The sequence below is a fragment of the Pagrus pagrus genome, assembly GCF_965226575.1.
Source record: "Pagrus pagrus genome assembly, chromosome: 11".
Taxonomy (NCBI): Eukaryota; Metazoa; Chordata; class Actinopteri; order Spariformes; family Sparidae; genus Pagrus; species Pagrus pagrus.
Window position 1 is genome coordinate 25628732 of NC_140195.1, and position 15080 is coordinate 25643811.

The 15080-nt window shown below is 41.4% G+C and overlaps 1 protein-coding gene across 1 annotated transcript in view; it reads right to left on the reverse strand.

The window, feature by feature from the left end:
* The window catches only part of vstm2la (V-set and transmembrane domain containing 2 like a), a 65519-nt gene extending 50804 nt beyond the window's left edge, over positions 1–14715 (reverse strand). The window contains exon 1 of the mRNA XM_084366260.1: positions 14350–14715. Coding sequence (XP_084222386.1) covers positions 14350–14467 — 118 coding nt within the window. The 5' untranslated portion in view covers positions 14468–14715. The remainder of the gene's footprint in view (positions 1–14349) is intronic.
* Between the last annotated feature and the right edge of the window lie 365 nt (positions 14716–15080).

Below are 15080 nucleotides of genomic sequence, written 5' to 3' on the forward strand. Positions count from 1 at the left end.
CAGATTTACTACTAGAAATCCTTTTTAGGAGGAAGCAGGTTTCGGAAAATAAAAAGCTGTTGAGTGCACCATCGATTTCGGATTATTTTGATGCGTTAGAGAACACGTGAGCTTGAAAATTCCACCCATCTATCTGTCCCTCCATCGTCTGTATTGTACTTGAGTTGTTCTAGGCTGCGAAACACATGATGCAGTATCTTAATGTGTGATTTCATACTTTAATACGTTCCGTCGTATTAATGAGATGTGATCAACATGTTTTATAAACAAACAGAAGGATCTGTCGGCTACTGAGGAAGTCAGTTTGGTTTCCTTCTAACAGAGAAAACCAACACATAGCGAAGATTATAATTCATTTTTATGAATGTTTGAATCGTTATTGCTTATTGTGGTAACTTAACCCCCAATATGATCAGCCAAAGGCATTTCTGCCAGTGTGTGTGTGTGTGTTGCAATAACACGGAGAATGTCATAAACCGCATCTTCTGGCCTTTAGTGCAGCTCATAATATGGATATCGCACGGACGATACAATATGTGTATGTTACTTTGAGTATAATAGACTGGGATGATTATTTTCATTCCTCAGCAGTATGCGAATTATAAATTCACTGCAATGGACTGACGAGGCAGCCCTGTAATTGCACCGCTGCATTAAATGTGATTAAAAAACACTAACGGCAGCGTTTTGCAGCGTGTGCTTGATTATTTTAAAATGCAACAAATATGCAATACTGGCTTTTCATTTTTTTATTTATTTTTCTTTGTGTCGTGATTAATTTACATTTCTCAGATTCCCTCCGGGGAGCTGCGATGTCACACTGCCATACAGTACCAGGACGTGAGCTGAAACATCGCTCTAGCTTTTGATATTCACTAAATATAGCACCGTGCTACATACTGGAAACTGCTCTATTTTCTGAATATGAGTCAAACAGACGCAGATAATCTCAGAGCTGTAATGTCATGGTGAGCGCTGTCGTTAACCGGTTTATTTGTGATCATTACTGTTGACTTGTTTATTTTTGGCATAATGCATATGATTGGATTTGGTTGGCACCTTTAAAGGGGCACTATGTAGTTTTGGAGAAGAAATCCAAACTCAAAATTGTAATATTTACAAAATTAACGAGGAAACAATACAAACTCAGGAACATTTATCTTTTCCATAACTGAATAAACATGCTGTTCTCAGAGGAAAATAAGGTCCCTGAACATTGTTTGAAGCTAGAAAGGTGGCAGGGTCCGCCAAATATAAACAAAGTAAAACAGTATGAAACTGTGTTGTCCTTAAATATCAGTTTGTTTATTCAGTCATGAAAACAAAGAGAGTTTGTTTAGTTGGTTTGGGCATAAAAACATCAGTCAATGATCTTTCTCTTCTGATTACAATTTCTTCCCCAAAACTACAGAGTGCACCTTTTAATCTTTTATTTATATATATATTTTCTTTGCACTCTTTCCTGCTGCATGACGGTTTCCCTCAGGATAAATAAAGCTCTGTCTTATCTTATCTTGTCTTGTCTTGCATAGTCTGAAAAAAAAAAAATCCAACACAAATCAGAGACACTCTCCAGGGAACAATGATACTTCACTAAATTATGTGGTGGCCTGCTGGAGGCTCAAGAGCTCTTTCAGGCTGCAAATGACTGATCCTGGACCACGGATACATCACGTTCCCCCATTCGCCTCTCTTCCTCCTCCTCCTCCTTCACCACCACCTCCTCCTCTTTCCTCCCTCAGTGAGACTGCCAGCAGATGAATCCTGCCAAGTGCCTCCCCAGGAGAAGAGTGTGTGTGTGTGTCTCTCTAAATCTGAGAGTCTGTGTGCATGTGTGTGTGTGTGTGTGTGTGTGTGTGTGTGTGTGTGTGTGTGTGTGTGTGTGTGTGTATCTTTCCACTTTGATGGCAACATTGGCAGTAATGTGTCTAATGGAAGATAAGCAACACTCTCTCAGACAAGCCTTCACAGCCAAGCACTTCCCCCAACATCATCATGCTGAGTGCAATGGAGGGAGTACTCTATCCCCCCCAACCCGCATCTCTTTGAACACACAACTCGCAGTGCACACCCATGCAAAAACACAAACACACACACATATACAGAGAGTCACGGTTTGGATCATCAGTCTCAAAGCTGCCTTATCATCTCTCAACAAAGTCCGCACACACGCTCACACGGGTTGGATGATGAGTCCCGGTGATGACTTTCAGTCAGAGGGACACCTCAGAGAAAGTATAGCTGTGGATCGCCGTGCTCAAAGCTGCCCGCAATCATTTCTCCTCCAAAGTATGTCCCCACACACACACACACACCAGTACAGTGCTCTGTGAGGGAGCGAAGGACGAGTGTAGCAGAAGGCACTTATGGAGAGAGAAAGAGGGAGAGTCCTTGACTGTCGGCTGACCCCGCAGCTTGTTTGTGCCGATTTTGCGGAGAGCGTTCCAATCGGAGGGGGGATTCAGAGTTTATTACACACAACACAGCGAGTGGTGACAGGCGAGAGGAAGGAAGAAAGAGGTGCGAATGATGGAGGACAAGGAAGGTCTGAGTCCACAGTGTCAGGAGATGACTACAACACCTGAACTGCTGCCATGTTCTGTTTTTTAAGGGTGAGACTGATAAATCACCTGGTTGTATCAGACAGGGACAGTCAGAGATGACTTCCTCACTGACCACAGCTACAGTACCACCGTCAGCTAGAGTGAAGATTTAATGCTCCGGGAACATTGGATAAATTCTTCACATTGTTCCATCATTTCTGTAAATTCACTACTGCACTGCTCAGCTGTCATAATGTGGAATAGGAAGCTTCATATGCAGCTGCAGCTTGTCCAGATTGCTGCTGCCACACTCCTCACTGACACCAAAGACGGTGGAGCACATTACACTTGTGTGTCAAAGGACAGATTTTAAAATTCTATTACCTGTATGTAAAGCACTAAATGGTCTCAAGCCTAATACATCTGTGATTTACTGGTAGGTTACAGAACATCCAGACCCCACAGGTCACCTGTTACAGGTTTACTCAGTGTTACCATGATCAAAATTGAGCAAGACAAAGCAGCTTTTAGTTTCTACGCTCCCCACCTGTGGAGCAAGCTTCCTGAGGTCTGATAAAACCGTTAGGCTCATTTAAATCAGGGCTATAAACATTACTGTTTATTGTGGCTTTCCAATAAATAGATTCAAAACTTCTTTTTAATTTGTAACTATTCATTTTCTGTTAATGTTTAATTGTTTTTATTTAATGGAAATTAGATTTTAATCCGTCACTATTTTTTTGCTTATTTTTGCTTTTCGTTTTTATTGCCTATAATTATTGTTTGGTGTAATTATGTTCTTACTGCCTTATTGTTCATCTATTTTCCATGTCTGTGTAAAGCAAAAGTAGTAAAATTGCCTTGTGTCTGAATGGTGCGTTATTAATAAACCTGCCTTGCCTCACCTGAGCTACAGACACAGAAAGAACCTATCTTTTCTACCTTAATAAAGAATTCACTCTGGTGGAGCCAATTAAATTATTTCGTGGTGCAATAGGTAGCACTGTTGCCTTACAGCAAGAAGATCCTGGGTTCAAATCCAGAACAGGGCTCTTCCGTGCGGAGTTTGCATGTTCACCCAGTGCTTGTGTGGGTTTCCTCCGGGTAATTTGATGTCCGCCACCATCAAAAGAGGCACACATACTGCAGGTTGATTCTCCAGTCAGTATTCTTGATCAAAGGCACTGGCTAAGATCTGGAGTTGGTCCTCGGGTTGGAGGGTTAACACACACCCACTGCTCCCACAGGTTGAATTAAATGCAGAGTACTTGTTTCATGTTGTACATTGTATGATATGTGATCAAATAAAGATTATTCTTCTTATTTCTTCATAGATACTAGGAAATCCTGCATAAAATGCAGTGTGAATGCTGAAATGCCAATTGTTTACAATGCAGAAATTGCCTCACACTGCCTTGCCAACAAAAAAACAAAAAACAAAAAAAAGACCAAAATTATTGCCTGGTCTGTTCTCAGGTTATAAAACCAGCCTGATTCATAGTCAACACTGTAAGAGTTTTGGGGAGTGCCAATATTTATGGATACAGTCCTCTCCAACTTACGTCAGTGATCAGGTTTTCTTGTGGAAGACAGGTTACATATGTCCTTCCACATTCTGTGTTTCTGAAATGCCTGAATTGCAAAAAACATTATAGTCGCAGTTAGACATAAAACTCTTAATAAAGTTGTTTAAACAACGCACTTGAATGCAACCTTTTCTTCTAGCTCTGACAAACATTCACCAGGAAGCATAATGGCTATAGATTTTGTTTCATTTGTGAAATAGCCTGATATTTCTCCATAGTCATTTAGACGGAAACAATGCTGAGATGGAGGACAGTCTGCTCAAAAATACAAGGTCCAATGCTTAAAGCAAATAATGGTGGACTAAGACAATCCTCCTGCCTAATTCTGAACAGCACCCATTTACCCTAATATGTGATTTTGGCTCAGCGTATTTAACTGTGACCGAGTCAATGTAAGTAGAATGAAAACCAAACATTTAAAAAGCCCCATTGTACCCAGTGAGAGGCACATCCTGAGAGGGTTTTTTAATACTTAATAATAAACACAATATCCTCCAAATGTTGTTAGCTCCTTGCCTACAATGGTTTGATCAATTTAGCTGTTCCTCTGCATACATTGTGCCAGAATGTTTCTGATCACTGCATAAAAAGCCGACTGGTCTATATACACAGAGTAGGATCAGTGCATTTCTTTAACAGAACAAAGATGATAACCTCTGACAAAGTTCTTAGTGGCTCCCCGCTGATAGAGCATGATTAGAAACTATAGAGCCAAAGGAGCCTCCTCTGCAAGACTCGTATAAAACTCTCCCAGCATCCCGTCTGTTTATCATTCTTTAGGATTGCTGTAGTAGTTCTTCTTTCCTGATGTAAATCAGGTCTTATCATTTCAGATGCTTCTTCTTTCAGTTAGGGATGGCAGGTTTATTCTTTAGTAGAATTTCAATATGTTGCCATGCTATATATTTCCTGCTATTCTCCAGCTTCTAAGCAGTGTCAGCTTAGAATCGGTACGATTATTTGCAGTTTTTTCAAATGTTCCAGCTCTAATCTCCTAAATTTAACATTAATATGAATCTATTAAGCAGTCATAGTCAGCAGACATTTCATTTATTCAGTGTCCTTCTTGAGAACCAAGCAGTTTATTTGGATGGAATCACTTGGATGAGAGTCAGTATGTCTGTGTCCTCCATCTTTGGGAGCCTTCCTTCTTCATTCTTCCCCATCGCAGTATCAGGGATTTCTGAGGTTTCACTGTCTCGTCCTCTTGAATGTGAATCCCCATCTCCTTGAGCCCAGATGCACAGCCTGTCAGCGCCTTGAATGTTTTTGTGCCCGACTCCAAAAATAGTTTAAGCCAGGCAGGGTATGGGGACTGTGCCTTGGTATTCTTTTTCTTGAGCTTTTTAATTACATGCCACACTGGTTTCCATTTCTTTTGTCCTCACTTGTGCAGTAGCGGTTGAAGTAAAGTCAGTCTGTGGTACACAATTCTTCCTCACTTTTATGCTTGTTGCAGTGCTTGTTCTTTTACTCAACGGTCAATGAAAGCTAAGTTAACTTTTAGGTTTAGCAGTCAATGAGCAGTGTGCTTTATTAATGTGGACGTCATCTTTAAGTTGAAGTGATGAGTGTCTAAAGTCAATCACAATCGTACCATGCTGATTTTTTGCTGTGAGCCTCTTGCCACACCAAATATGCAAATGTTGTTGCATCTTGACCTTGATTACATGTCTTCACACTTGGCAGGAAGTTTGGTCTCTCTGTGTAGCAGAAGGGTGATTGATCTTTTCATCTTGGCTGTTCTGCCCTTCAGCCCAACTTCCATATCTGTTTTTTGTCACTCTAACTAGGCTGTCCATGCCGTAAGATCCTTTTTTCCTTTATCGGCCAACAAGATTTTGATGTCATAAGCAATCATCATGTGTCCATGTCTTAGTTTCAGCCAGGACTGCAGTTTCCTGTTCACCGCAATGTAGTCTTCCCCCAACATCGTGGTTTCTTTATTCCCAAACGTCCTGTTTTTTGATGTCTCTTTTTTCACTTCATTATTTTGGCCTTTTAGGTCTTCAGACTAAGCTAATTTAATGACATTTTGAGTGAGCTACTTTGTCAAGCTGTTGTCACCGGCATGGCACCACCGAAAGTCTCCACCTATGGCTTTGTAAGATAGCCACTGCTGACGGAGAAGGTTGGAGCAGAAATTGAGAGTGTTTAATACATACATCTGGGCAAAAATGATATTATAACTAAAACACACATTTCTTAAAAAGCAAACCCCCTCTAAAGATCTCTAAACATTTTAAAGGTAAAATATTATGCTCATTTTCAGTTTCATACTATATTTTGGATGCCTTCTAGAAGATGTTAAAGTGCTTTAATGTTTCTTATGCTGTCCATTCCTGCAGCACCTCTATTCACCCTCTGTCTGAATACCCCATTTTAGTGCCCGTCTCTTTAAGGCCCCCCTCCTAAAAAACCCAGTCTGTTCTGATTGGTCAGCTCTCACAGGCCTGAGCAGGCACCACCCACGGTATTTCGGAATCAACTCTTTTCGACCACAATCGTGCTGGGGGCGTGGCTGAGAGTTGTGACATCACAACCTCGCAGTAGTCCTGATGGCTTGTTTAAAGACAAAGTCTCAAGATACACACCGTGTGTATTTCTCAGGAATTGAGTATCTTGTTTCACAGTATTTATAAAGCAACTAGATCTGCTGTATAACCAAAGAAGACATGAAAATCTCACTATTATCAATATTGATTCTGTATAAGGCCAAAATGAGTAACAGGTTCCTGTTTACTCCATATTGTTTCTCTTCACTTATTAGGATATTTTAAAGGCCTGACAAAATACTATAGTAAGAAGGAATTTTGTTTCTGTAATATAAACTGATTAATATAGACTTTCAGTATCCCAAAAATCGACTTGATTCCCACTGTCACTCGACAATCCTTGAAGTTTAACTACCATCATGAAGTAGGTATAACTAGAATCCCTTCGGACAGCAGCAAAATCAACAGCTATTAATGTGAAAGTGTCATGGGTTATTACTTTGAGTACACTTTGCTCATGAAAGGATATGCAGACAAAGACGGGAGACGTTTACAAGATTGATTTTTGAGTCCTGTGACAACCGAGCTGTGCATTGTGCAGAGGTAAGGTGCAGCTACAGTAATAATTTCTCTCTTCACTGTAGTTTATCCCAGGCTGCCCTCCAGCACTTGTCTGCACAGTGAGGAGTAGATACCGAGGTCAGGACCTAAATACATCCGCTCTGCCTACTGCTGAGCGCCAACAAGCTCTAAAACTGTCAGCCTGTCCCTCTCTCCTCTGTTCCCTCACCCATGCTTCCTGTTTGTACTGACACTTTCCTTCTTCTTCCACTTTATGTCTCTTTGTGTTTACTGACAGTGGCAGGCAGACAGAGTGTGAAAGAGCCCCAAGTATCTTAAAGTCTGAAACAAATTTAGGCTACATCACATCTTAATTTCCAGGCTGTGAGCCTTGGAGCTCACAGGAAGGGCAGGAAGGAGGCAACAGCGCGGGATGAAGGTGGTGACAGTTTTATTTACCAGCCAGCAGACAAGGGTGGCTCACAATCATACACAAAACGCAAAGGAACAGCCGTCGCGGCTGAGGGTAACGCCCGCCTGCCGTCTGCTGTCGTCGGTGCGGTGCTCGGTCCTCTCCCAGGACCCAGCCTACTGCAAGAGACCAGAACCAGGTTACAAGCGTGCTTATATAGGTGATTGATTACCTGATTCTGTCCAGCTGTCTGAGCACCGGCTGAGCCACTCCTCCCTCTCCTCCAGCAGCCGGCGCCTCAACCACACCCCACTGCCACACAGGCAAATTAGTGTCTATTGACTTTGCACAGAATACAGATAGGTGTTAAGTCTCTAAATTGGGAAAATGCTCATCACAGTTTCCCAGGGCCCAGGATAATTGCTTGTTTTGTACAACCATCACTTCAAATCCGGATGAAATTCGACTTACAATGATATAAAACACAAAAACTGGGGGTTTGGTTGAGAAATTTGTCAAAACCATCAATAATTGTCTAATTTTCTGGATTCATACATCAACAAATGTCCATCTTAAAACACTGTTAGAAACTGCCAGTCAGACTTTTGTCTAAAGGTAGTATCACTTCAAACCACAAGTAAGAACTTAAAGGTCGAGTGTAGGTCTAGCGATGTGGTTGCAGATTGCATCCAACTGAGCACCCCTCATCTCATCCTCCCCTATACTGGCCTCTAAAAACACACAAAAAAAACGTTAAAAATGCAAATTGCCCTCTATAGAACCCATGTTTAGTTTGTCTCTTCTGGGCTACTGTAGAAACACGTCGGTGAAACATGGCGGACTACGTGGAAGAGGACCCACTCTCTCTGTCGATATCCTCAGGTAATGAACACTATAATTCTTATTTTCCATTGATTAAAAACTGATAAAAACATAAATATGAATATTATATTCCATTTCTGCCCCCAAATCCAACACACTTAACCTTTAAGGACGGACTTAATATGTAAGAGTTATCAGATTCACAGCAGGACAAATTTCTTCCTCGAAGTTATGGCTAGGAGTAGCTACATTAAGCTAGGCAGGTAGACTAGCTGCTGGTGGCTAGTGGTAAAATGTTAACCAATAATATCACTGGATGTTTGAGATCCATAATAGGAAACTCACAGGTTACATGCTAGTCTAGTAAATCAGGACAGCCATCGTTACCTCTGCCAGGACGTAATTAAGGAGGTACAGTAATTCTTTCACCTGTTGGTTGGTTTGTCAGAACGATTACACAAAAACTACTGAACGGATTTCCAGGAAACTTGGATTGAGGATGAGTCTCAGCCCAGAATAGACCCCATTAACGTTTGGTGTGGATCAAGACAAAGTGACAGATCCATCTCACTGTCACTTCCTCCCAACATTGCTAGATAGGATGTTTTTCAACATTTTCATTGTTGACACATTGACCTACATTATTTAGGTGGCTGGTATGTTTGCTTTTTTAGTGCAACATTTCAAAATGTCTTTCATAAAATGTTATGGGAGTTACAGTATGGTTACTATTTTTGGAGTAAGCTTGGTAGGAAGGCTAACTGCTGTTAACCAATATCATAAGAAGTTAAGAATGTATCAGTCCATTTTGTTTTTAGTCTGACTTTCAGTGTTTTCCTACAGTTTGCAAGGTTCTCATGCTGCGTTTAACTTCCTCTTTTGGCAGGAGTATAATGCATACGATACACAGTATATAGCTTATTCTCTTAGGTAAGGCCAATTTACATATAACTGCCAATAACTGACGCATATATCAAACACAGATATTCAAACTGAAAACTGTCACAAAATCTCTCTGATGCGATGAAGCAGCTGTTCCTGTGATTATTTTGGGAAAATCTAATATTATGCTATGTTTATTCAGTGCTACTTGGATCTGTGCCCATACGAGCTGATCTACATAACAGCGCACTATATACTTGTAACAGTAATGAAAAACTCAAAATCAGGACACCTCGTTTCGAGATTTCTTCATGACACTTGTTCTTCTATACTCACTGCGGTGATGATGTATGGAACCCCGCTGTCATGTCACTACACCCGCCATCATAAATGAACTGCGAGTGAGTGGGAGGAGAGGAGCAGACGGGCACATTTGGTGTCTGATTCTGCAGAAGATGCGAGTAAACCCCACAAGCTGCTGCTGAATGTTTGCCAGTGATACCGCATTGGCTACTGTTGAATCTTTAATAGTCTAACAGTAGTGTGATGTCATTGCCTCGGTGCTCCAGTTTGCTTGCTCCTATTTCCCCCCCGACTATATTTATCACACAACACACCCATCATTAGAGGGGAGCATTTAAGGTGGGCTGTGAAGGTGGCTTAACCATTCCAGCCTGTGATTGCATCTGTGCCAGACCTGGGTTTTTACTCATCCATCCATTCAGTATATTCCTCTGAAATACTGTCATAGAAGAGGAGCAGCCATGCCTGAAGCCATTTAAAGGTGCTGCGGCAGACATAAAGGGTTCTGTCTTCACTGAATGGCAAATGATTCACTTGTTGAATTGGAAAAAAAAAAATGGTTCAAATCCAATCTGATAATGGGAGTCGGAATGGGACTGGTTTCTCTGGTGGAGGAGGTCAAAACGGGGTGAGGATATAAGTCGGGCCTTGAGTGAAGGCTCACAGGCACTGATACCTTCAGCAGTGCCAGAAATACATTCTTACATTAAAGTGGAAAATATGTTTCAATTCAAATTCAAAAATGTGAAGACAAACCTGTTCTCCAAATGTCTGTTTGCATTGTCTCATTACAGATTGTTTTCCTTTGTAAAGTTTGGGCATCTCATTGGCCCGACGGCTCATTTACCCTTCAGTGATTAATTAAGGCAATTGATTGGCTGGAATAATCGCTTCGCTGGATAACCATGCCCTAATTAGGAGTTAATTGAAAAGTATCAATGACTAAAGCACAGCCTGGGCAGATGTGGATTGGAACATTATGAAAATTGAGCAAATCCAGATTGTTTTTTTTTTTTCTTTTTCATTTCTCTTACTTCCTTTTCTTCTTCCTCACTGGCCTCTTTTTGCAGCTGGTGGAGTGCCAGAGAAGAAAAGGGAGGATAAATTATGACCCCCGTGGGGCTCCGAAACCACCAATACAAGCCAAACAGTATATTCCCGGAGAAGCAAATGAAGTCTTCACAATCGCGGTCCTCTTGCTATTAATTTGATGATACTGGCTGTGGCCTACGCTGTCAATTCCCCTCATAACTATGGATGTCAGTCTAACACAAATGGTCAAATTTATTCTGCAAATATACAAGGTGTTCAACGGAGTTCAGGTGGGTTTATCCTAGTCTACATGCCTGAACTCTCATCACTCCTACTCTTCAGATCATTATACCTACAATTCAATTCAGTTCAAGACTTAACTTCTGACTGTAATAAGACAAATTATTACATTGCAGGGCCATTTAATGTTTCAATTAGAAATAACAGTACATGAAACTATTAATGCCCTCGCATCTGCAAGACTTTTACATCTCTTGTTGTCTTCCTCTTTTCTTTCATTCTACCCTCAGGACAAAACAAAAACAAGTGTATCTGCATACACTCATTTCCATAAAATCCCACACACCCACTGTTAGCACACGCACATTATTCAGTCTGGAAACAGACTCTGATGCGTTATGTTCTGGATGCACCAATCTGCAATGAAATATTACTCATTTTGCTGCAAGTGGAGACAAAAAGTGAAATACAAAATATTTTAAATATGGAGAAATCCTTTAACAGGATAACAGAGACAAAAGATTTAATGGATGGCTTATAAAGTCTAATGACTTGCTTGTGCTCGTCAAGACAAAGACAAGCACGGCTTAATTACCATACCATGTACGGGAACATGGCCAGGCTGTCGGAACATCTAGCCACAGTTTTAAACTGACCACAAACCATTCAACACTTTGAGATCTCTGCTGGTAAAACCTAAAGACAGGACGCCCCCGGAGAGAAGGATTGGACAGCACATGTGACAGCTGTGAGGAACACTCCATGGATGAAATGGGAAAGATGACAAAAGACTGAGTAAACACTGGAAACAGGCATCAGCTGTCTGCAAACACCGACCGGACACAGCATCGACTGGGAGGGAGTCAAAGATCATTGACTCGGAGTCAGAGAACGGAAGGAGGAAGATCAAGAGGGACATTCATCTAATGCCAGAAAAAATCTTTAATCAGAGACAGAGGTTACAGCACCCCCAGCATGTGACCAGTGCGATCATACTAAGGTCATGTTATAACACCTGAGGGCATGTCAGTGACAACTAGCACTGAAGTCAGTGCTAGATGGGGTAAAAGCTGAGGGGGGAAAAAAGTATGCAAGACTTGATTTAAAGGAATAATTCAACATTTTAGGAAACACGCTTGTTCGTTTCTTGGCATAAGTTGTGATGAGAAGCTTAATATCACTCATATTCGTCAATAAAAATTAAGCTAGAGCCAGGAGACGTTTAGCTTAGCTTTTCGCATAAAGACCAGAGGTTAGGGAAGTCCCAAGCTGATTCTGAGACATCTGATGAGACATCCAATCGATAACTAATCTGTTGTCTTAATCTGTTAGCTGATTGTGTCACATCAATTTAAAGAGTCTCATTCTCCTAGTTTAAACTTTTTATATCACATCAATAATTTAAATTTATCATCTTGAATGAGGATCTTCATTGTGTGTATTGAATAGCTCATGAAAATAAGTCATGTCGGAATGATCAGGCTGTTATTACAATGGGTCAGATACATATTCCAAGAAACATTATGTGACCGTTTAACCTTAAAATAACAGCTTCACTTGTTTCTGCACTGTGTAACTTCAGTGAGAGGATCACAGCGTTATATACATGTTTACTTCAACACATAACATTGTTATGATGCAATAAGTTTTGTTAGTAGTCAGCACCTACATTACATCTGACTGACTGTTACAGACCTGGGATTTGTATTTACCACAGTGTTGTTGCACTCAGAAACTGTAGGGGGAGCCAAATTGCACAAAATGCCAATTTCTACACAATGTTCCTTTAAACAACATTTAGGTAAGAATAAGGATCGGACTTGATTGATCTTAACCAAGTCACTGTGAGAAAGGGATGAGTGTATTTCCCAGAATGTTGAACTATTCCGTTAAACAATCATTAGACAAGTTTTTTTGCTTTAACTTATTATGAGGTAAATTTTGATCGCACAGTGTAACGGCTATAGAAAAATGACACCATCAGCATTTAGATTGGTAGATTGGTTTCCCATAAGCCTCACTTTCATGCTATTTTGTCTGCGGACATGAAATCTCCTGGGAAAATAAAGTATGACTGGTGATCCGATCAGGCTGAGAGCCTGGCACCATCTTTAGCTGCTTTAACATCTCTCTATTGTAGACTAGATAAATGAATAAACTCTTATTTTGTTCTGTGCTGTTGGAAGTCACTACTCTGAGGAAAAAGAAAGCAATCTAGCTGCCAACAATAGTGCCACTTGGAAACGCTAGAGGGGGAAAAGTGGTCTGAGGTTTCTGAGTTCTGCTTCAAGTTTCAATTAATCACTTTGTGTGTGTGCAGACATGATGACATCCAACCAGATAATTATATTTGCGCAAATCAGTGTCCCATTTGAAGGGAATATGACTCTCCTGTGTGTTGTAACCTTGCTCTGAGATTTGATATAATTAATGAAAAAATTGATGAGTGCAGATCAGTGTGTGGGATGAAAACTGCGTCGTGGATGTTTGAGGGATAAAGAGATTGTAAAGTTGAGGCAAATTGTGAATTTGGGCACCGGTCTATATAAATAAAACTTTATTTGACGTGACAGAAGAAAGTAAAGCTGGTTACCGATCTACTGCATTCAAGCCTCAAGGGCACTTGTTGGTCACCACCTCCGCTCATTCTCCATCACCTCCTCCTTACTTGATTTTCCACCCACACTAACATCGTGCACAACCTGTGGAGACTGACAGCCCGGGCCAAAGTTACTAAAACAAACCAGAGAGCCGCTACACACTGTGTTTGTGTGTGTATGTGCCAGTCTGTATGACGTAACAATGTGTAAACACTGGAGGCCATTTAGGGAAGCTCCTGATGAGAGAGGAGGAGGCAGATCTGAGGGAAGGTTGTTCAGTATAGACATGGGGACACTAAAAGAGGATATTAACTTCCATCTATCAGCTGACATCACCTCTGCTCCGTGTGGATGAATCACCCACTGATCAGGAGGCGAGGAGGGCGAGAAGAGCTGCAGCTCTCAGAGAAAAGAAAATCCTGTCAGTCATGAGCGCAGGCTCAGCATACAGCACAGACATTTACACCACCGGTTCTATCAAAGAGTCATTAGAAAGAGCTACCACAGGTGCATTGAGCCCTCTGAACAGCCACATTTAAATGAGATGGGCAGACATGCACTGACTGAATGACAGGCTGATTCATTCACCACAGAGACCCAAACTATTTCTCTTGTAATGACTGACAGCAAGCTCACCACGAGCTCTTTGGTTACACACAATCAAAGAAAACCCACGAGTTGGCATCATCAGCACCAGCCTCTCTCAGGCTGCGTGCTGCTCTTTGTTTAATTCCTCCTCTGCATGTGAGCAGATGGCATCACCTATGCCGTCCTCTCCACAGCCCCTCTGGTGTCCTCTCATCAACAACAAAAATAAATAGATAAATAAAAAGAAGATGAATGAGAGGAATGTGAAGCGGATCTCACACCTACCGTTCCCAGAGATGTGGTTCTCTATCTCGCCGTGTCCAGCTTGCCTTGTGGAGACACTAAGTTGCATGTAGAGTCCCATGTAATGTAAACTCCCCAGCAGCACCCTGAACGCTCCCATTTCTCTTCTGTTTTGATCTGCTCTCCTTTCCCCTCTCTGTCTCTTTCACATCGGGTGGAGTGCGCGTCGGGGGGAAAAAAAGATTTATTTTTTTCTTTTCTTTGTTTCTTTCTTTGTTTCTTTTTGTTCTTAATCCAGGTGACTTGCTCTGGAGAGGAAGGGAGCGAGATACCTGTGAGGACCGAAGACGCGAAGAAGTCGCTGCAGCCTCGCTCTGTGCCAGCACACTGACTGAGGCTCTGCTTCTCTTCAGTCGGCTCTACATACGGCGGAGGGAGACCGCTCCCAAATGGGAAGTGGCGCGGCTTGCATTGGGGAATATCAGTAATGAGAGGAGTGATATTGGAAGGGTATTCGGCAGCCTTTAACTTTACCACGCGTATTTTTCCGACAAAGAAAACGTGCTTATGAAACTAGCATGTAATTATTAATATGTTTTATTAATTAATAGTCTTAATTAATATTAGTTAAGTTAATAATAAACGGATAAACAGCCTCTTATACGTGGAGAGCCTCAATATTCGCTAAAAAAACAAGTGTTTGCTAGCAGGGTGGGATTAAGGACTGCCTCTCATTGTGTCAGGTAGCTAACGTTAGCAAGTTACCAACATGA